Source organism: Gymnodraco acuticeps, unplaced genomic scaffold, assembly GCF_902827175.1.
Source record: "Gymnodraco acuticeps unplaced genomic scaffold, fGymAcu1.1, whole genome shotgun sequence".
Taxonomy (NCBI): domain Eukaryota; kingdom Metazoa; phylum Chordata; class Actinopteri; order Perciformes; family Bathydraconidae; genus Gymnodraco; species Gymnodraco acuticeps.
Genome location: NW_022991885.1, coordinates 326775 through 350357, shown reverse-complemented (window position 1 = coordinate 350357; position 23583 = coordinate 326775). Strand labels below are relative to the sequence as shown.

At 44.1% G+C, this 23583-nt stretch overlaps 1 protein-coding gene across 1 annotated transcript in view; it reads left to right on the top strand.

Moving 5' to 3' along the window:
• Positions 1 to 23583, top strand: part of si:ch211-194b1.1 (protein Wiz) — a 46278-nt gene that overhangs the window by 10374 nt on the left and 12321 nt on the right. Inside the window, 7 exon segments of the mRNA XM_034199986.1 lie at positions 3632 to 3766; positions 4695 to 5231; positions 5962 to 6254; positions 6256 to 6376; positions 10034 to 10537; positions 17111 to 17662; positions 19323 to 19534. Coding sequence (XP_034055877.1) covers positions 3632 to 3766; positions 4695 to 5231; positions 5962 to 6254; positions 6256 to 6376; positions 10034 to 10537; positions 17111 to 17662; positions 19323 to 19534 — 2354 coding nt within the window.

Here is a 23583-nt window from a genome sequence, read left to right as displayed (position 1 = left end):
TTAAACAGCTGGTTTTCTCGTTTACATACCTGTCCCTCCCTCCCTGTCTGCTTTTTAATGTATTGTCTCTTTTCCTGTCTGCCCTGTATGTGTTTTAAGCTGTGCTGATTTTACTATGAGAATCAATACATTTTTAATTGTTAGGAAATTAAATGTATTAATAGTCTAATTAATGTCAGTGTAACATGTCCATCAGAGTTTCTCAAAGGTGACGTCTTTAAATGCTTTGTCAGTCAACCAAAGATGATCACTTAAATATGATAATAAAACAGTAAATAACCATAATAGAGATGCTGAAAACATCATTGTCTGCCATATCGCATGAATAATTACTCTAACGATTATCAAAAATATTTCTCGGCTACTGTTATGTCTCAACTAATCGATAATTCGACTAGTTTTAGCAGCTTTTTAGTTATTAAACTTGTCACAAATGTTCTATAAACACAGAAATGTTGCCTGGATGAATACAGAAGACTGTAACTATGCATAAAGCGGTGGAAATGTGAGTTTAGATGCTGCTGCTGCTGCTGTTTTAAGTGCCTTTGTAAGCTGTTTACTGAAAAAACACTGGACTGTCTGACCTGGGTGACACCGCCACAGGCTACAGGGAGTGAAGAGAATCAGGAGGGTGTCTGTGCAGAAAATCCGTCTGTGGGAGTGTGTGTTTGTGTGCATGTGTGTCTGTGTATCTGTGTGTGTGTGTATCTGTGTGTGTGTGTGTGTGTGTGTGTGTGTGTGTGTGTGTGTGTGTGTGTGTGTGTGTGTGTGTGTGTGTGTGGTGTGTGTGTGTGTGTGTGGTTGTGTGTGTGTGAGAGAGAGAGAGAGAGAGAGATAGAGAGAGAGAGAGAGATAGAGAGAGTCCCTGATGCCCGGTGGTTATGTGGCACTCGGTGCATTTACCCAACCTCCGCCTCCACTCGATTGGTCACGCCTTAGCTTAGCGGTGCATATGGGGGCAAAATGGCTGCTTCCACCTCCCCGTAGACCCAAACAATAGCGGAGAAAACTGTCTGGTTTTCGGCTGAGTCCGATGCACTGCGGACGGGTGAGTACCGCGCATTTCCGTGCGTAATCTCCCCGCGCATCTTTTATTCTGTAAAAATGTAGTCAGAAAACAGCCATTAAAAAAAGTATTCATCATGTGAGAGTAGGCTATGTGGTGAACAATGTTGCAGGACATGCACGTTCAAAGCTCATAAAGCGGGTCAGTGTGTGTGTTTCATGTGTGATTTCGGCTCTTTGTGATCTGTGTTTTTATGTGTGTGTGTGTGTCTGGGATGACGTCCAGTATTTTTCGCTGCTGCAGGATCTCTATAAATTCCCCACAGTTGCCCAATCCTCGCCATTTTTACTGTGCTTTGATTTTTTTCTATAGAGGACACGCTGTGCTTTCATGTGCAATCATTTGTGTATATTTTCAAATGGTAAACTAAGAGTGAGATTTCCCAAAAACGTGCTAACTTTGTGCTCTGATCCCCGGGTAATCCTATTACAACTTATCCAGAGTATAATGGAAGTATCACTTTTACTTCGGGAGGTGTCACTCTCCCTGAACGGATACAAAGTCAAGTTTAGTTGCGTTTTTTAGATATAAATACCCGTCTGATTACGCATTGTCTCCGTTATAATAGATGGTGTTATAACGCTGCGCGAGGTGTCACATCTTTTAGAAAAACTGACACGCGCAGATCCGCCCACCAGACAGAGAGCATTGTCTGTCTCCACGTCGCTTTTGATTTACCGATTTGTCGCAGAAAATGGCACTTTTGTTCCAGGAATGCCTGACTGCGGGGAACCAGAGAGACTGCCATGTTTGTTTCATACAGTAGTGCAGTTTTACTTTGTGTGTGTGTGACAGGAGCTGATTTATTTCCATGTGCATCATACAGAAGATGTTTTTATACTCTGTTATTTTAAGGAGGGATACATTACAGGATATTTCTGCCCTCAGCCTGCGTCTTTTATTCATCCTCAAAGATGTATTTTCATGCTTTGAACAGCTGATTTATATTTGGTGCAGACAAAATGAAATCTCAGATATTGTAAAGATATTATTTGTCTTTTGACACATTATTTGGTCGACTTATTAATCAGTTGATAGATCCAGAAATCAAAACATAACTTGACATTTAGATGGTTTATTCTTTCTTATTAGGATCATTTGCATGGCATTTCTACACAGGAGCTGTACTCGACTGAAGATATTCTTATTTGACAAACACTAATTATCTTTTGTCGACTAATTGATTATCTGATTTTATCAACACATGAAAGTCATGTAAAACATCACTATATTGAAATGTAGTATCCCCCAATAGGCCTCATTCTCATGGCATTTCTACAGAAGGGCTCTTTTTTCTTTGTTGACTAATTGATTAGCAGATTTAATTCATACATCTGTAAATTTGAGTCCCTCCACAATAAGTCATGTGAAAAACAGCACTTTATTTTAAGAGGATTGATTCAATCAATCTATCAATCAATCAATGTTTATTTATATAGCCCAATATCACAAATGTTACATTTATCTCAGTGGACTTCACAGTGTGTACAGAATATCAATATGACAATACGACACCCTCTGTCCTTAGACCCTCACATCGTACAAGGAAAAACTTCCAGAGAAAACCCACAGTTTAAAGGGAACATGGGAGAAACCTCAGGGAGAGCAACAGAGGAGGGATCCCTCTCCCAGGACGGACAGACGTGCAATAGATGCCGTGTGTAAATCGAAGAGATAATACATTTTACAGCATAGGTAGACCAAATGTTTGGAAATGCATGTGTCTGTAATAAGAAGATGAATCCACGAGGATGTCAGCAATCCTGTGGAAGCCATCAGGGAAGCAGTATGATGAGAGTCAGGCAGGACCACAGAGACAGGTTCAGCCACGACTCGAAGTCCAGGACTCAGATCAGGACTCAGATCAGGACTCAGATCAGGACTCAGATCAGGACTCAGATCAGGACTCAGATCAGGACTCAGGATAGAGGATCCAGGACACAGGACCGCAGCATTATCGCTTATCTGGCCTATAGTTAACATGGCATTTCTACACCATGGTTGTCTTCGACTTCAACATTTCTGAGGCGTTTTCACGTTTTGTTCACTCACATTTGATTATTAAATCTGTTGAACTAAGATTCTCCACACAAATCTGGGGAAAGCACTACTTTAAATATTATAATTGACCAGAGATGTGTTGATAGTTTTCCTTATTGTCGTATGCACTATAGCTACAGCTCAGTTCCCAGGCTCCTCCAACAATGCAATATACTTTACATAAAAAGAAAGGAGACATATAATGGTGCAAGTGAGGTGCAGGAGTAAGAAAGATATGTACAACAAAGATAGAATAAATGTCAAATGAAATACCGTACACTACAGTAATAATAATAATACATTTGATTTCTAAGTGCTTTTTCAGGTGCTCAAAGACACTTAAACAGTGGTGATAAAAAGGAAATAAAATACAAATATTAAAACAGCAACACAACATAATTCACACATTAAAAGCCAGTCTGAATAAATACTGGTTAATGTGATATATATCCATGGTGAGATTTCACAGAGCTCTCAGCCATATGTTCTACTCTTTATATTAAAACACAGTTTGTGGTGTTATAGGTGAGGATGAGGACGCAGCTGAGGATGAGGAGCAGCTCCAGCTTCCCACTCCGGAGGGTCTGAGCTCCGGGGAAACAAGGCAGCGCAGCCTGGACTCGGGAAGCCTCTCTCCTGGGGAGGATGCAGACTCAAAGGGTGAGGCGGGAACTAAAGTATGTCTTCCCCTCGAACGCTGACCCCCACCGTGTTGACAGGGGATTGGATTTGCTACAGCTCGAGCCTTATCGTAGCTGTCAGTGGGGGAAATTGTAAAAAGGGACCTCGGGTCGGCGTTGAGGAGTTCGGAGGCACTGCATCAGAGAGGGGGGGCTCCCCGGGGAAATCCTCACAGGCAGACACGTGTATTTAGAAGCTAATTTGGCAAGTGTTCCCGCAGAGTGGGAGAGGATGTAGACAGGAAGTGTAAGTGAGGTGACATTTCCTCTGGGGTTTCTGTGGCCTCTGAAGGAACCTGGGACACCTGCTGTTGCTTTGCAGAATGTCAATTGGATCAGTTACTTTATGAAATGTATAAATAATGCGTATAACCCTCCGATTTTAATCCTGGGATTTATTCTGACACCTATTCAGAATACTTAATATAAATGATTTGATAACCAAATATTACGCTTTTTGGATTTTGACATTGCACTAGTCCATATTGCCATTTCAATACAGTTTCAATTAATTGTGCAGCCTTATTCATAATATCTCACCTACAGATGCACTGACCAATAGGCCAGAGGTCACTCACATATATCATAAATGTTTTTATGAGCTGCCTTACACACACATACGCACATCGTGTCTGTTTGGCACCACCTAAAAAACACCAACTCTGTTCAGTCTAACCTTATTAAGTTGTTGGATCCTGCACTTCCGACTTAATGGCAACAATTCATATTCACTGTTCACGACATGGTTAGGGTCAGAGACAATGTTTTTGGCGAATTTATTATTATGGTATGTTTATTCTTAGTGTCTGAACAGGTTTTCCTGCACTCTTTGAGCAGATTTTCTATTCTAGCGGTCCGAAATATTGAGTCCCTCTCACCTGCTGTGTTTGCCTCCTTTGCCCCTGCAGTCCGCTCCTTGAAGTGTGAGGTGTGTGGATCTCAGTTTGCCACGAGGCGGGGTCTCTCCATCCACGCCCGCTCTCACCTGCGCCGGCTGGGCCTCAGCGCCTCCGAGAGCCGGGGGGCGTCCGTAGACATCCTCCGCCAGATCTCCAAGCAGCAACACGTGGACGGCCAAAAAGAAATCTCCTCTCTCCTGGAGCCTCTCTCCACCAAGAACCCCTCTCCTTCTGATCCCCGGGAAGATGAGGCATTAGGAGACATGGACTTAGACGAGAAGCCCCTCCCTCTCTCCCTCCTGGCCAAAGTAGCGAAAGCAGTGCGGCCCTGCTCTTCCTCCTCCTCTCCGGTCTCTTCTCCGGTTCCTCTTCGCTCTGGATCCCCCTCCTCGGTGGTGAGGAAAGCCCCCATCTCCTCTCTGCTGCCGGTGTCTTCCCCCTTACGTTCCCCCGAACGCAAGGCCGGGGGAATGAAAGGCTTTACCTCCAACCTCTCCAACAAACCCATCTGGGCGCCGCAGGAGAATGACGCTCCGCTCAACCTCAGTGAGTTTCTCTGATGATGAGGTTTTGTTTTCTGCGGTCAAATTGTAAAAATAAATGTCTTCTCTTAACTACTTGTCCTTGACCTCGAAGGAAAATGTTATGAGGTCAAGAAAAGATGCAAAGGAGAATTCTTAAGGACTTAGAAAAAGACAATTGTGGTGCTAAGAGAATCCCACTGCACTCATACGAGGCTACGGATATTTGTTTTTTAAAAGCAACTTTATTTATAAGATTACGTCCTATGTCTTTTCCTATCCACACTTATTTGACCTCTGATAAAAGACAACATGAGGCCAAGGGAAGATTATTAAGGAGAATGGTTGTAGTGTTAAAAATACTAGGCTATGGATGATGGTTATTTAAAATCAACTTTATTTATAACACATTGAGTACAGTGACAAACTCTGTGCAGTACCATTCATGTTAGGATTTGTGTACAAAACAGGATCACACGTCCTAAGGAGAATGATTTCATGTATTCATAGAAAACAATGGAACATTTCGGACGGCATTTTCTTGGTGAAGGATGGTCCAGTGTCCCTTGTGCTAAAGTAGATAAGAAAGAAAGCATTGAACAATTTTTCCTTAGCATTTAAAGAATGAAACCATATCTTATCATGGTATCCCAATTAGATTCTTCTTGGTGATTTTACACATTTCGAAACCTTCCTGAGGCAACAAACAGTATTCCACCGCAGCATTATCTAACTTATTTCTACTTCCTGTTCAGCGCTGGAGGTGGACCCCAACAAGGACATCGTGTGCCACCTGTGCGGCGCCTGGTTTGAGACTCGGAAAGGTTTGTCCAGCCACGCCCGAGCCCACCTGCGGCACTTCGGGGTGGAGTACTCCGAATCCAAGGGCTCTCCCATCGACCTGCTGCACCGGCTCATCGACACGGACGACTTCAAGCACAAAGCCGGGGCCATGCACCTGGACGATGGTCCGCGGTCTGCTTCTCTGCTGAGCCTCTCCTCCTCTTCCTCCTCCTCTTCATCCCTCCTCTACAAGATGACCACAGCTCGGGGGGGGGGCTACGTCCAAAGCTACCTCATCGTTACTCGGCCCACCTGCCAAGCGCAACAAGTCCTCCTCCATGAGGGTCTTCCGCCTGAGCAGCGGGGAGCTCATGGCCCTGCCGCACAGTGAGTGTTGTTTACAGTAGTTATGGGACAATACTTAACATAAAGTGGGCTTCACATGTCCGAATTTGATCCGTAATGATTTAGTTTTCTGTTTTATTCTCTAAAAACACTCTTCTTGTGTCATTTCTGGTTTCCCTTCTTTTTGTGCCCTGCCCTGATTCTATCCACCTTTGCGTGATCACCCTGCAGCCCTTTGCTGTGTCTCAATTGGCGTACTTCTGTACTTACATCTTACATCCTGCCGCACAGTGAGTGTTGTTTCACAGGAGATATGGGACGAGTAGAAACAAAAGTGGGCTTTACATGTCAGAATTATCTGTCATGATCTTGTTTTTTTCAGTTTTATTTAGTAAAAGCACCCTTGTGTTATGTCTACTGGATTTATGGGACAACACTTAACATAAAGTGGGCTTCACTAGTCCGAATCTGTTGATCATAATCTTTAATTGTTTTTGTTGTGTTTTGTTAAAGCTCTCTTCTTGTGTCATGTCTGATTTCACTTCTAGTCTTTGTGTTTTCCCGCCTTTTTGTGATTGTATGCCCTGCCCTGATTTTATCCACCTTTGTGTAATTACCCTGCTGCTCTTTACTGTGTCTCAATTGGCGTAATTCTGTACTTACATTTGGTATTTTTATTGCATAAGTGTGGCCCAATGTGAAGTAGGGCAAAATGCACTATGAGTACCCGGATGGTGCCCTCTTAACGGTCAAAAAGCACTCAAAGATCGCCATATTTTACGTAGTGGAAGTCTGAGTACCAGCCGCCATTGCTGTTGCTTCAGTGAACATTACAATTATATGCGTGGTTTTCTTTCAATATTTATTTATCATCCTGGTGTAATGGGTCACAACCGTAAGCGACCTGTTATCGATCAGGAAACGACAGCGAAGCATCTGGGTGTCTTTTCTGGCATTTATTCTGAGAACAAAAACAATATTCTCTTTACATCCGCGTTGCACATCCTCAGCAGTGCTCACTTCAGTGTGACTCTAGTATTTATCTATACATACTAGCTTATTTATACAATGAGAAATTATTAAATGTCCAAGAAAATCTTATTTTTAAGTAACCACACAAAATACAAACATACCTGAGAACAAAAACAATATTCTCTTTACATCCGCGAAAGTGTTGACATGTAAACAAAGAAAATGATGCAGATCGCGTCTATTTCCCGCCAAAACCACACCGTAAATATCACTCAAAAATACAATTTCTTATGGTGGAAACTTTTAACAGTTTTTTATGTTGTAGAAAAAACATGAAATCTCTTCAACTTTTGGAAACAAAAACGGGTTAATAATATACCCAAATTGACACTTAACAACATACATCACTTTCATAAACTTAAATAGCCGGTTTAACACAAATTGTAATTTATAAACTAATAATTAGTTATACACATTTTTAACTCCGTTACACCGGGATACTGCTGGGAAAATAAGCCACCATACAATTTATTGGGTTAATTCAACCATCTCTAATGATTTTCTATTGCAAACAATAATGTTGCTAGCTGTTAGCCGTGTAGCTAGTTGGCTATTGTTACTTTCAGTGTTTGATTTAAGACAACACTACACGGATGAAATGGATCCACAGTGCACGCAAGGCAGTTTGAAGTAACCCAATTGAGACACAGCACCAGTGTTGTTGCCTACATTCTCCAGCTGTGTGTTGTTGATGTGAGCCAGTTTTCTCTCTCAGTTTGTTGTTAGTGTTTCCCGTCTTTGTTACCTGATGTGATCAGTCTGTCTTTATTCATCCCCTGATTATTCCTCATGTTCCCCTGTGGATTTGCTACCCTTGTTTAGTTTTGTCTGCTTTTCCTTTGTTTTGATTTCCTGCTTCCTCAGTTTTGTGGTTACCAGCTTTTTGTTAAGAGTTTTGTAAAGTTTGCTTTCGGTTATTTATACCTTCTTTCCTTTGGTTTCCGTGTTTGGGTCCACCGCCTGCTCAAACCTTGAAACCAGACACGACACAAAGATTTCAAGATTTCAATATCAAGATTTCAAGGCTTTATTGTCATGTGTTCATGCTACAGTGTAGATATGTCAATGAAAAACTTAGATCACAGGCTCCTCCAACAGTGCAACATATATAGAGGACATAGAACAAATAAAACAGATAAAATAGTGCAAGAAGAAAGAGAGTGTGTTAAGAAAATGAAACCAATATTATGACACTGTTGAGGTGGGAAGTAGTGGAGTACAAATACTTTGTTACTGTACTTAAGTACATGTTTCTGGTATCAGTACTTTACTCCACTACTTATTTTTCTGATGACTTTTTACTTTGACTTCTTACATTTTGAACACAAATACCTGAACTTTCTACTTCTTACACTTTGAATACAAATACAAGTACTTTCTACTTCTTACACTTTGAATACAAATACCTGTACTTTCTACTTCTTACATTTTGAACACAAATACCTGTACTTTCTACTTCTTACATGTTGAACCCAAATACCTGTACTTTCTACTTCTTACACTTTGAATACAAATACCTGTACTTTCTACTTCTTACATGTTGAACACAAATACCTGTACTTTCTACTTCTTACATGTTGAACACAAATACCTGTACTTTCTACTCCTTACATGTTGAACCCAAATACCTGTACTTTCTACTTCTTACATGTTGAACCCAAATACCTGTACTTTCTACTTCTTACATTTTGAACACAAATACCTGTACTTTCTACTTCTTACATGTTGAACCCAAATACCTGTACTTTCTACTTCTTACATGTTAAACACAAATACCTGTACTTTCTACTTCTTACATGTTGAACCCAAATACCTGTACTTTCTACTTCTTACATGTTGAACCCAAATACCTGTACTTTCTACTTCTTACATGTTGAACACAAATACCTGTACTTTCTACTTCTTACATTTTGAACACAAATACCTGTACTTTCTACTTCTTACATGTTGAACCCAAATACCTGTACTTTCTACTTCTTACATGTTGAACTCAAATACCTGTACTTTCTACTTCTTACATGTTGAACCCAAATACCTGTACTTTCTACTTCTTACATGTTGAACTCAAATACCTGTACTTTCTACTTCTTACATTGTTGAACACACATACCCTGTACTTCTACTACTTCTCACATGTTGAACACAAATACCTGTACTTTCTACTTCTTACATGTTGAACACAAATACCTGTACTTTCTACTTCTCACATTTTCCAAACAGGCTGGTTCCTTTAGTCTGAATGTGTGTCTGGTGGCGTGATCATTATTCTTTAGAGTCATTGCGTGCCTATTGATTTGAACACGATCCGTGTATCCATCATTTCCTGGTCTTCTCTAAAGAAGAGGGACCAATGAAAACGTTGTCATGTTGCCGTTGTTCAGCATGGAAACATTCATTAGCTAACATGACATTATTGTTCTATTAATATAAAGGGAGGTCAGGTACTCTTTAAAACAGCTGCTAGTTATGGGTACTTTTTACTGAGGTACATTTCAAAGCCTCTTTACTTTTACTTGAGTAAAGAAGTTTAGTCAGTACTTCTACTTTTACCAGAGTATTTTTAAACACGAGTATCTGTACTTCTACTTGAGTAAAGGATGCATGTACTTTGCCATCTCTGCTGTTTGCTTTCTCTGTTGAACCCATTTCTCATCTCTAATCCTCTAGGCGAACCTCCGAAGGAAATAGGCTGTGAATTCTGCGGAGAATACTTTGAGAACCGTAAAGGCCTCAGCAGCCACGCCCGATCCCACCTGCGTCAGATGGGAATCACCGAGTGGTCGGTCAACGGCTCGCCCATCGACACCCTGAGGGAAGTCATCACGAGACGAGGCCTGCCTTGTGCTCTTCCTCTGAAACCTCTCAAAAGTCCCCCTCACTCCTCTCCGGGACCCCCTCGTTCCCCCTTGCCCACCTCCTCCTCGTCTCCTTCCTCCTCCCTCCTCAGCCGTCTGCCCTTCGCCTTCGCCCGCCCTGCCAGTCCTCTTCAGTCTAAATCCAGCTCCACTCCCCCCACCTCTTCTTCTAGCGGGCTGATCCTGAATCTGAAGCCCGAGCCGGTGCAGATGGAGGTCACAGCTCCTGGATCTGTTGGAAGGACGTCAGGATTCTCTGGTGACGCTCTGAACTGCAGCTGGAGCAGCTCCGACAGCGTGTTCCCCCTCAACCTGGGTAATATATATATTATGTTAATGTCATTTAGATCACTTCTGAAAACCCACCTCTTCTCCTTAGCATATTGACATCTTGTAGATTGTTGCTTTTATTGCTTTTAAATCGTCTATTGTTTTTGCTTGTACTTGTTTAAGGTGTGTGAGCTGAGCTGTGTGATTTGTTTAATGTTTTGTGTGTTTATTTGACTGTACAGCACTTTGGTCTGGAGGTTTTAAAGTGCTTTATAAATAAAGCTGTATTGTATCAGTGATTTTCAACCACTGTGCTGTGAGAGATCGCCAGGTGTGCCGTGGGAAATTGGCCAGTTAAACTTAATAGGTCCAAAAAATTGCTATGTTGTTGCTGCAAATAATTAGCCATTGGTGAGCCGTGTGTGGGGAAAAGCTACCCAACAGTGCTATGGTCCCCAGCAAGCTTAAACGTCCTCTTCAAAACTAGAACACAGACTATTTTGTTCGCCTGAGTAAACAAAGAACAACCAGAAAGGTATCTGAGAGCTCCCCAAGCTAGCTTCCTGCCACAATTATTAACACTTAAATCAGACTTGAGTTCCACCTGGAGTAAATTCACAAGCTACCCTGCAGTATACAAAGTCATTCAAACTAGCTGCACCTTTACCAGCTTTGAGAACACTTTAATGATCAATCATTATAAAACATCATATTATTCTGAAATGGACCAATCTGCACAATGACTACTTTTACTGTCGCTACTTTAATTATATTTTGATGATAATACTTTTCTACTTTGACTTGAGGAACATTTTGAATGCAGGACTTTTACTGTAACAGAGTATTCCTACACTCTGGTACTTCTACTTTTACTCAAGTACAAGATCTGAGTACTTCTACTTTTACTCAAGAACAAGATCTGAGTACTTGTGTCAGGATGCGTGGAAAAGGTAGGACCCAAATGCAGAATTTAACAAAAAGCAAGCTTTATTAAATCATAAAAGCTGTGGCAAAAAGGCAGTATCAAAAAATATCCAAAAACAAACGAGCAGCACAAGGAACACAGACCGTGGAAACGGGTCTCGGGCGGACGGCCCGGGGGCAAGGCAGAGACCAAGGAGGGGAACTCGGGCGGACGGCCCGGGGGCAAGGCAGAGACCAAGGAGGGGCGAAGGCCACAGCGGGCGAACTCAGGGGGCCGAGCATGAGGGCGAAGGCAGCGGCAGGAAGAGTCAGGGGGCCGGGCCCGAGGGCGAAGACCACGGCACTCAGGGGCCGGGCCCGAGGGCGAAGACCACGGCACTCAGGGGCCGGGCTCGAGGGCGAAGACCGCGGCTCTCAGGGGGCCGGGCTCGAGGGCGAAGACCGTGGCTCTCAGGGGGCCGGGCTCTAGGGCGAAGACCAGACAGCTCCGGAGGCCGGGCAGAACCCGGTGTCGGCCGAACAGGAACGGAGCCAGTGGGACAGGCTTCGGCAGGATCCCCCACGGAAGAGGACCAGGAGTTGCCAGGACCCCCGGCGAGACAGGTGATGGCGGGACCTCCAACGGAACAGGACAAGGGGTTGGCAGGACCCCCGGCAGAAGAGTTGTCGGCGGGACCCCCAGAGGAACAGGACATAGGATTGGCAGGACCCCTGGCAGGAGAGTAGTCGGCGGGACCTCCGATGGCACAGGACATAGGGTTGGCAGGACCCCCGGCAGACGAGTAGTCGGCGAGACCCCCAACGGGACAGGACATAGGGTTGGCAGGACCCCCGGCAGGAGAGTAGTCGGCGGGACTCCCAACGGGACAGGACATAGGGTTGGCAGGACCCCCGGCGAGACAGGTGATGGTGGGACCTCCAACGGCACAGGACATAGGGTTGGCAGGCCCCCGGCAGAAGAGTAGTCGGCGGGACTCCCAACGGGACAGGACATAGGGTTGGCAGGACCCCCGGCAGGAGAGTAGTCGGCGGGACCTCCGATGGCACAGGACATAGGGTTGGCAGGACCCCCGGCAGAAGAGTAGTCGGCGGGACCCCCAACGGGACAGGACATAGGGTTGGCAGGACCCCCGGCAGGAGAGTAGTCGGCGGGACCTCCGACGGCACAGGACATAGGGTTGGCAGGACCCCCGGCAGAAGAGTAGTCGGCGGGGCCCCCAACAGGACAGGACATGGAGTTGGCAGGACCCCCAGCGGAACCTCCAACGGCACTTGAGTAGGGGCTTGAGTGGGGACTCGAGAGAGGGCTTGAGAGGGAACTCGAGAGGAAACTGGAGAGTTGACTTGAGAGGGGACTCGAGAGGGAACTCGAGAGGAGACTCGAGAGGAGACTCGAGAGAGGGCTTGAGAGGGAACTCGAGAGGGTACTTGAGAGAGAACTCGAGAGGTGACTGGAGAGGGGACTCGAGAGGGAACTCGAGAGAGGGCTTGAGAGGGAACTCGAGAGGTGACTTGAGAGGTAACTCGAGAGCGGACTCGAGAGGGGACTTGAGAGGGAACTTGAGAGGGAACTCGAGAGGGGAACTCGAGAGGAGACCTGAGGGGAAACTTGAGAGGGGACTCGGGTAGGAACTTGAGAGGTGACTTGAGAGGGGACTCGAGAAGAGACTCGAGAGGGGACTCGAGAGGGAACTCGAGAGGAGACTTGAGAGGTGACTTGAGAGGGGAATCGAGAGATGACTTGAAAGGTGACTTGAGAGGGATCTCGAGAGGGAACTTGAGTGGAGACTCGAGAGGTGACTGGAAAAGGAACTTGAGAGGGAACTCGAGAGTTGACTTGTAAGGGGACTTGAGGGGGAACTCGAGAGGTGACTTGAGAGGGGACTCGAGAAGGTACTTGAGAGGTGACTGGAGAGGGGAATGGAGAGGGAACTCGAGAAGAGACTGGAGAGGGAACTCGAGAGGGGACTCGAGAGGGAACTCGAGAGGGGACTCGAGAGAGAACTTGAGAGGGGACTTGAGAGGAGACTTGAGAGGGAACTGGAGAGGTGACTTGAGAGGGGACTCGAGAAGGTACTTGAGAGGTGACGGGAGAGGGGACTGGAGAGGGAACTCGAGAGGAGACTGGAGAGGGGACTCGAGAGGGGACTAGAGAGAGAACTTGAGAGGGGACTTGAGAGGAGACTGGAGAGGGAACTGGAGAGGTGACTTGAGACGGTCGGTACGCCGACAGGACACGGGGTGCTGGAGTCGGCCGGTACGCCGACAGGACTCGGGGAGCTGGCGTCGGCCGGAGAGACAGTACTGGAGCCGAAACATGGCTGCTGGGGCCAGGACTGGGGCTGGAACCATGGCTGTGGGAACCGGAACTGAAGCCTGGATCATGGCTGTGTGGGCCGGTTCTGGAGCTGGAAACATGGCTGTAAGTTCCGGTTCTGGAGCAGGGACCATGGCTGCTGGGGCCGGCACTGGAGCCAGAACCATGGCTGCTGGGCAAGGAACCGGAACACGGAACCATGGCTGTGTGGGATGGTACTGGAGCACGATACCATGACTGTGTGGGCCAGCACTGGAGCACGGAAACATGGCTGTAAGGTCCGGTTCTGGAGCAGGGACCATGGCTGCTGAGGCCGGCACTGGAGCCGGAACCATGGCTGCTAGGACCGGTATCTGAGTCTTTTAGAGGTCTTTTGGAGGCTCCGTGGACCTCCAAACGCCAGGCGGGATCCCAAGAAAGGGTCAGAGAATGGAGACTGGCACTCAGGGCTACGAGAAAAAACTCTGAGAAACTCAGGCAATGAGCTTCTCAACCATGGCACGTTGTCCACCTCCATGTGTGCCTTTTTGAGGACAGCCTCTTTGTCCCTTTTAGCCGAGGTTCTACTCCATTCAGCATAATGACACTGAAGAGTGTACTCTAGGGAGAACAAGTCCAAATAAAAATAAAAATCTGCTGGGTCCATTGTTGGTCGGTCCATTCTGTCAGGATGCGTGGAAAAGGTAGGACCCAAATGCAGAATTTAACAAAAAGCGAGCTTTATTAAATCATAAAAGCTGTGGCAAAAAGGCAGTATCCAAAAATATCCAAAAAACAAACGAGCAGCACAAGGAACACAGACCGTGGAAACATGGAGGGGAAACAATGGACCGACATGGAACACAGGGGAAGACTAGACTAAATACACAGAAGGGTAATCACAGGACAAGACACAGCTGGGCAGGGGAGGGAGAAACACAAGGGCAACAGGTGAACACAATGAGACAATCAGACACACCAGGGAAACTAACGACAGGGAGGAGGACCAGACAAAACACAAGAGGCGCGTTCACACCGCAGTACTTTTCCCACTTTAGTTCCGAAATATTGCATTCACACCAAAAAGAGCCGGAACTAAAATGAGTTAATGATAACCTTTTCACCCCCTTTTCCGTCCCTGCTAGAGAGCAGGGACTTTCGTGGGAGAAAAAGGTTCCTATGTCTGATTGGCTGGGCGGATTGCAAACCACGCCCGTAAAACTCCCAAAGAGTTTTGTGAAGCCGCCATTTTATTATCCTCGCATTAGCATTATTAGCATTAGCATTAGCCCAGCGCAGAAACGCAGAGAGACTAACTTATGGCAACACAAAATAAAACATGGGAGCGGTGGAGATGAGGAGGTGTCGGCGTTCTGGCGATTTACTCGGAAGGCTTCAGTAGAAGCTGCCAGTCCCCAACTCCGGGGACTTCCGGACGGGGACTTCGGGTGGCAGTATACGCCGTGAAGTGGTTTGCGGCCTGCCAGTAAACCCAAAGCAGAAGAAGAAGAAGTGACGTCAGCGGCTTCATTTGCCTAATCCTCCCCCAGAGACTTATTCCGCTGTGTGAACGCAATCTGTACTTAGTTCATGAGAACTAAAGAGTTCTCATGAACTAAATTCTGATTAACCTTTGTGGGAAAAGTACTGCGGTGTGAATGCGCCTAAGGAGGAAGACAAAACACCAAATGAACAGACTTATGTAACCCACATTAAAACATAGTAAGCATAAAGTCATTCAAAAGTGATTTCATTAAAGGATACACGCTTACAATTGGTCAATAATAACAATGACCAATCCCTTTAAAAATATAATAAATAAAAGTAGTATGACAAATTACAAGGTACTGTTCCTTAAGGGATCTCTGCTCACCACCAGGCATGCGCAGCGTAGCAGGAGAAAAGAGAAAACGGAGCAAGACGCAGATGAGATGAGCGGAGTAAATTATATTAAAAGTGATTCGAAGTTGATTTAAAAAAGATAAAAAATACCATCCACACGGTCGGGAAACCCAGTAGACGGTATAGAACATTAACCAACGGTGTTTTGGTGAGTCAAACCTTTTCATAGAAAAGTTTTGTATGAGTGATTTAATGTTAGCTTCATTGTTAGCATTTCATGTTGTTGAACTGTAAGGGAAGCCATGAACATGGCTTGCAATGTCATGTATTTGTTATTTTGTTTGGCTGAAACTACGTGGCTTTAATGTGTATTTTACAAGGGGAAATATGTGTTATTTGAACAGGATAAATGACACGTGTAGAGGAGAGTAAAGCTGCCATTTTGAGCCCCATTATAAGCTGTATTGACAAAAGAGCTAAGTTTGCAGTAGTTTTGAAAATGTAATTATATAATTTATATTGTTAGTCTATATTATATGTATATTCTTTCATGACCTGTCGTACAGGTCAGGTTTTTTTGGACTGGATAAGAAAGTTGATCGCGAGTGAGTGGACAACACACACACGCGCTCTGATACAAGATGGCAAGCCAGACCCACGGACTGCTTTGATCTTCGTGCCAGTGAGAGGACTTGCTGGTTTATCAAGAGACAATAGCTGAACTCACTGCCAGTGAGTGGTAGGAGTATTGAAGAGATTATATATGGTTGGAACTGGATTTAAGTTGTACCTGGATTTAAAGAGACACTATATATTGTACTCTAGGTTTTCATTTGTCATTTGATTTCATTGATGGTACAATTGTGGTTTTTCTCATTGAATTAGATATATTTTACCCGTGAAAAGGGAAAAGAAAAAGAGTTAACTCAGCATATTGAAGAGATTAAAATAGGAAAAATCTATAAATAATACTTAGTAGACCGGTCTAAAATAAAATAGGCTATTTTATTTTGTTCATCCTATATGGATACCATTTACTAAGTCACAGAAATCAGAAAACAAGGGAAAGGTGAAATACTTACCTCTGATTATACTGCAGAAAATATTCATTGTCTATGTTTAATGTTTTGTCTATTTGTCTATTTCGTCAGTAAATTGCCGGCTGTTCTATTCAAACCACCTGGTCTCTGTTCTAATTACTTACCTGTCTATCCACTCTAGTAGAACCCAGAATCCTTCTAGTCAGATAGCATAGCCCAAGATAAGAAGTGTTACACTTACAAAACCCATAACCAGACAGACAACACTAAAACCGTGACATAAACCTAGGAGTGTGACACTTCTACTTTTACTCAAGTACAAGATCTGAGTACCTCTACTTTTACTCAAGAACAAGATCTGAGTACTTCTTCTTTTACTCAAGTACAAGATCTGAGTACTTCTACTTTTACTCAAGTACAAGATCTGAGTACTTCTTCCACCTCTGAAAAAACACTGATTCAGATTATAATAACCACGTTTCTCTCCACTGAAAGTCTCGCTCTGCTCTTTCAACAGCCATGTCCCACGAGGTGGAGCCTACGAGGGATATCCGCTGTGAGTTCTGCGGGGAATACTTTGAGAACCGTAAAGGCCTCAGCAGCCACGCCCGATCCCACCTGCGTCAGATGGGAATCACTGAGTGGTCGGTCAACGGCTCGCCCATCGACACCCTGAGGGAGGTCATGCACAAACGAGGGGGGGGGGCATCCTCTCGATCAGACCAGGGAGTGAAGAAGGAGTCGACTCCAGGAGCCAGCAGCCCTTTGTGGGATAACATCGGCAGTTCAGAGGGTTTGGGCGTTTCTGGATACCAGTTGTCTAAATACCGTAAATCTCCGCTGAGTTTGCTGCAGTCGGGGGGGTCGAGGCTCCACAAGCAGGGTCTGGGGTCTGCATCTGCTACCCCTCCTGCAGGGAAGTTCTTCAGGGTGTCTCCACTGGGGAAAAGACCTCTTTCTGAGGAGGGCCAATCAGTGGAGACCACCCATTCACTAAAGACTTTCTCTCCTCTGACGCATGATTTCTCCTACAAAAGAAAACCCTCCCCGGACAAACACGGACACCAGGGTGAGTTGTACGGAGGTTTTTTATTATATTGTGTTGAATTGCGAGGCGGTCAACCATGGTGCTGAAAAAATTCGATTGCACATTTTACTTGTCTAGTTTTGACTGTAACTTCATTTATAACTAGGGGTGCACACAACCTTTTTGCCCTGGTTCTCAAAGGAGCACCTGGAGATGTTGCTTGGTGCGCATCCTTAAAATGAAATAAACCGGACCTTTTGAGGGGTACTTGACTTTATTCTTTCACACACAGTGATGTCACGAGCTACCCACAATGCAACACGCGCCATATAATATATATAAATGCGCCATTTTCCTGGAGGTGCTAATATCCTGGAAGTGCAAATATAAACAGCTAGCTAACTAGCTAGGTTTTTTTTCTGAATTAACGACCGAAGAAATCGCTGCATGTCTTCGGATTACATCTCTGGACTTGAGGGGTGTGCTTTAGGTCGTTACCAGCGTAAACTATAGCTGTGTGGGTTGTTACAGACTGCCTGCAGATGTATGGAAAAACGACAGTGGCCTTAGTCGATTTTGGCTGCATCTACGTCTAATTTCTGGAAACACCAGGTGAATACCCCACTTGTCACAATAATATTATCATGCCAATGCATATATGTGGTATTTTAGAGTTGACTAGATATTGATTAAGGCAATAGACTATGATATTCAGTACAGAAAGCTTAGCAACACCTAGACGGTGTACGGCTGCTTGCACCTCGCGTAAAACGGCGCAGACCGGAAGTACGGTGTGGCGCTCGGCCCAATACCCGTATGTGTGTGTGAAAGAATAAACGGGGGGGGGGGGAGTTGCGCTAGTGAGCACGCTCATGGACTGTTCACCGGAGCCTCGCAGCAGGGTTACTGTGCGGAGTGCATAAAGCAGACCCTTCACACGATAGCGAGGGGGTAGAGCGAGGGATCGACAGATGCCGTCGTGCTCGCGGACGGATTAAAAAAATCAAACCTAAACGGCTTACAAATTATACTTTGGCGGCCGTTAATATACCTGGGTGGCCCGCCCAGGTAAAGTCTATGTGTGGGAAACCCTGCTATCTTACCAGTTCATATGCAACTCGCAAATATCTCTCTCTCTCTCAATGTTGGTGCGCAAATGCGCCTTTTTTCAAATGATCCGGTGCTCCTTTTTTTGTGGCGGGTGCGCATGCGCACCTGCGCACCAGTTATGTGCAGCCCTGTTTATAACACATTGAGTACAATGAAATACTCAATGCTGTACAATTTAAGTCAGATTTCCTGGCCAATACATGATCCCACCTCCTAAGAACAATATTTTATATACAACTAAATTGAAGGAATGGTGTGTCGCTTAAAATCTTGCCGCTAGGAAACGGCATTATCTCCTTTCCTTTGGTAAAGTATGATCCAGTGTATGCCAAAGGAGATAATCAAGAAAGCATTACAACTCAACTCAACTCATCATCTCTTATTATAGCTTCCCAATTAGATTCTTCTGGGTCATTTTACTCATTTCAAAACCTTCTTAAAAAAAATAGGGTTTCCAACCAGTAGAAGGAAAGATGGTTCGATCCCTATGCCCCGGTTGTCAACATTTAGTGACCATGGGCCAGATAATGAACCCTCAAAAAGACTGAAAAATCCCGATATAAATGTCCTCCATTTACCCTGTGTTTCTCAGATCCCAGTTGCGAGCTGTGTGGCTTCTACTTTGAGAACCGAAAGGCTCTGGCCAGCCACGCCCGGGCCCACCTGAGGCAGTTTGGGGTGACTGAGTGGTGTGTGAACGGATCCCCCATCGAGACGCTCAGCGCGTGGATCCGCAGCCGACCGCAGAAGGTGTTAGAGATGCATCGCAGCTACATGCAGGGCACCCGCACCACCCTCAAGAAGGTGAGGAGAGGCTGTTTGTTGTTGTTAATTATGTGGTACATGAATGATGTATTTTTGTACGCTGACCCAAAATGTATCATTGCAAGAGCCCCCTCTACAAAAACCCAATAGGATTCTTTCATTGGATTTTGGATTATTGCAGAAAATAAGATTTGTGGCCAACAAAAATGTTGTTAGGCAGGATTATCTCCACATATTAACACCACTTGTATACGTGTAAATGCAATCTCCATAAGTAAAAAGCTAACGTTAGGCTATCAAGGAACTACATCACGGTCACATGACTTCACCACCGCTAAGCTAAAGGCAGATAATGTTTGAGAAAAATGACATAATTAAGTGGTACATGGATGACGTATGTATGATGTACTTCAACCTGGAATTTAGCATCGCAAGTGCTCCCAAGAAGACATTGGGAATATTCCATTGCATTTTGGAATATTGCAGAAATGATGATCTGTGGAAAATGCACGTTTATGTTCAACAGGATAATCTCCACATATTAACACCACTTTTATAACAGTTCAAGCGTACATCCAATCTCCAGTAGTGTTGTCACGATACCAACATTTTGGTTTCGATACCGATACCAAGTCAAGAATTGCGATTCCGATTCTTTTTCGATACTTTTCTTTTATTATTTTCATGATGAATAAAATTGTAGTTTATCTGTTAAGTGTTTTCTTACAACATGGTCTCTTCTTTATACTTGAGTTTATGTGATTTCTTTGATAGTTAACTTTATATTTTATTAACATGTAATAGTACAGTAATATAAATAATTATTGACAAAATGTACATTGCAAATGTTAGCCACATTGGTAAGTTAGCTAAAAAGATATTAGACAGTTATCATTGCCATTAATTGCCTCGTCAAACTACGAAAACGTTCGTTTGTCATCAAATAAATTAAACTTGTTTGACTTAGATTTGAGGGCATGGGCTTGAGCATTATGTTATCTATCACATTCGCTAACCTGTCTGTCTTTAAATTCTTTAAACAGGTGCTTAGCCAAGTCTGATGTGTTGGCTCCCTTGGTTTGCAGTGATCTAAACCATGTCTTACAGACAGGCCTCGTGGTGTCCGTAGGCTTGCCCTCACTGTCAGAGATATAGCTCAAATACTTCCAAATGTCACTTCTGGCGTCTTTTTTGTCAACAAGCCGAGGCGCAGCGGCAGTTGCACTCCCACTTGCAGCCACTTGCTCCCCGTTTTCTCACATGCTCTGGCAGCTAGCGCGTGCACGAGAGAGGGGAGGGACTTAGAGCGTGCTTGAGAGGGGCGGGGCTGCAGGCACGGCTGCAGAGCAGGGAGTGGAAGCAGAGCGCTGAACACACACAGCTCTTATTAAAACAGCGCTTTCTCACCGGAGTACTTTTCCCCATCATTCTTAAAGTACCGATACTAATGAAACGGAGGAATCGTAACGTTTTTAACGGCAGGGTATCGCGGTACCTTTCAAGTATCGGTACACCGTGCAACACTAATCTCCAGAAGTAAAAATCTAACATTAGGTTATAAAGGAACTGCTGTATATCACGGTCACATGACTTCACGTCATCACAAGCTAAAGGCGGATAATGTTTGACAAAATGGCATTAAGTAGTCTCATTAAGACACTCGCTACGAACAGGACGCGTAGACGCTTCAGTAATTTAACAGTGAGGTATTTACGGACGTTTTTCATATCGTAGAAAAAACATGAAATCTCTTCAGCTTGTGTTAACCACAGACCTTATTTCAGGCCTGTAACAAAAACATGTTAAGAAAAAAAAACGTTGAATGCCGACTTGTTTCCGGGTTTCCAGGTCAGTGCATGTGTATTTATTCACAAGTTCTCCAGCTTTACTCGGCTTTATCTTGTGTCCCTGTCACTCCAGCGAGATCTGAATGTCTGTTTATCTCAGAGAGGAAAAAGCTATGAGTAGAAGAACTTGTTCCTCCCACAAAGCTCCGCAGCTATACGACACCAGATCATAACCTACTGAGCTACTTTCCCGACACGCTCTCTTTCCTGCCAGTGTCTCTGGGTAGACGTCACGCTCAGACATGAGACAATCCTCAGCTGGTGCTCGACAGACATTTTGTGTCCTGGAACGCTTCAGAGACATGTTGTCTAACAGCTTTGAGCCTTACTGTAGATACTGTGTCTTAACACCCAGAAGAAAAAAAAGGAATCACTAGGGGACGCGTGCCAGAGCAATTGGGCTATTGACTTGATAGTTTCCATAGAAACAAGGGAGCCTGGCAGCTTATGTTTCATCCTCGGATAAATTATTGCATGCTGTTGATGGAAGAAAACGTACGTTTGTTCTCTCTCTCCTGAATTAGTTTCTGGTGCATATGCGTCACTGTCGCACCTTCTCCCTGAGCTGTGATGTGACACACATACAGAACGGATCGTCTTTTAAATGTCATTGCGTTCATAGTTTCAAGGTTTCTTTAATTCTGGAGAAATGCATGAACCAAACTGCATATCATTAATTGTACTGTACTACTGATACTTACCCTATAGATTGTTTATTGATTCGTTGATAGACAGAAATGAATCTGCAGCCATGTTTGATAAACCCTTTTTCAGGCAAAGAGATAGTAAATGCAGCTTTTAGGGCTTTTAACAGAAATATAGATTGGAAAGCATCCTCTAGGAAATTGTGATGTTCATTTTGTATAGCCTGAATGATTAAAAGGGTCCTCTCCTGCTGATGTCCAGGTGTATATCAGTATGTAGTGTCTCTACTTTAAAGAGTCCTCTCCTGCTGATGTTCAGGTGTATATCAGTATGTAGTGTCTCTACTTTAAAGAGTCCTCTCCTGCTGATGTTCAGGTGTATATCAGTATGTAGTGTCTCTACTTTAAAGAGTCCTTTCCTGCTGATGTTCAGGTGTATATCAGTATGTAGTGTCTCTACTTTAAAGAGTCCTCTCCTGCTGATGTCCAGGTGTATATCAGTATGTAGTGTCTCTACTTTAAAGAGTCCTCTCCTGCTGATGTTCAGGTGTATATCACAGGGTTCGTACGGTCATTGAAAACCTGGAAAAGTCATGGAAATTCAAAATGCAAATTCCAGGTCCTGGAAAAGTTATGGAAAACAATATTTCTCCCAAAGTTTTGGAAAAGTCATGGAAATGTAACTAAAGTTGCGTCAAATATAATTTACATTTGATCTAATCGCCGAAATAATCTGCGGTCGCGAGCTGTTATGTGTATATATAATATATGAAGCGCGAGCTGTGTGCTCGAGTCTTCCTGCCTGTCGGGCCGGCTGAACTCTGCTGCTCCGGGATGAGGGTCAGCTACATTATCTACGGTGCGTTCGTTAACTGTGCGGAGTCACTGGCACAGACTGCACCGCTGGTGAACAGCTGTTAGAACGGGCCGTTCAGGTGTTCAGAGCAGAGCTCCCTGTCGGAGCGCAGAGCGTGATGTGAACTGAAAAGTTTTTCTGTCGCAATATTATTTAAGGAATCGTTGAGCTAGCTAGCTAGCATTGTCACTATCTGCTAACGTTAGCTTTAGCCTTCGTTTTCTAGTTTTCATAGGCTATAAACAGGTGGTATAAGTATAGATATTTACTAGAGTAAAAGTAGAAGTACTCAGATCTTGTACTTTAGTAGAAGTACTCAGATCTTGTACTTAATAAAAGTAGAAGTACTCAGGTCTCGTACTTGAGTAAAAGTAGAAGTACTCGGGTCTTGTACTTGAGTAAAAGTAGAAGTACTCAGATCTTGTACTTGAGTAAAAGTAGAAGTACCAGAGTGTAGGAATACTCTGTTACAGTAAAAGTCCTGTATTCAAAATGTTCCTCAAGTAAAAGTAGAAAAGTATTATCATCAAAATATAGTGAAAGTAGCGACAGCAAAAGTAGTCATTGTGCAGATTGGTCCATTTCAGAATAATATATATGATATGTTTTATAATGATTGATCATGAAAGTGTTCTCAAAGCTGGTAAAGGTGCAGCTAGATTGAATGACTTTGTATACTGCAGGGTAGCTGGTGGATTTACTCCAGGTGGAACTAAAGTCTGATTTAACACTTGATTATAT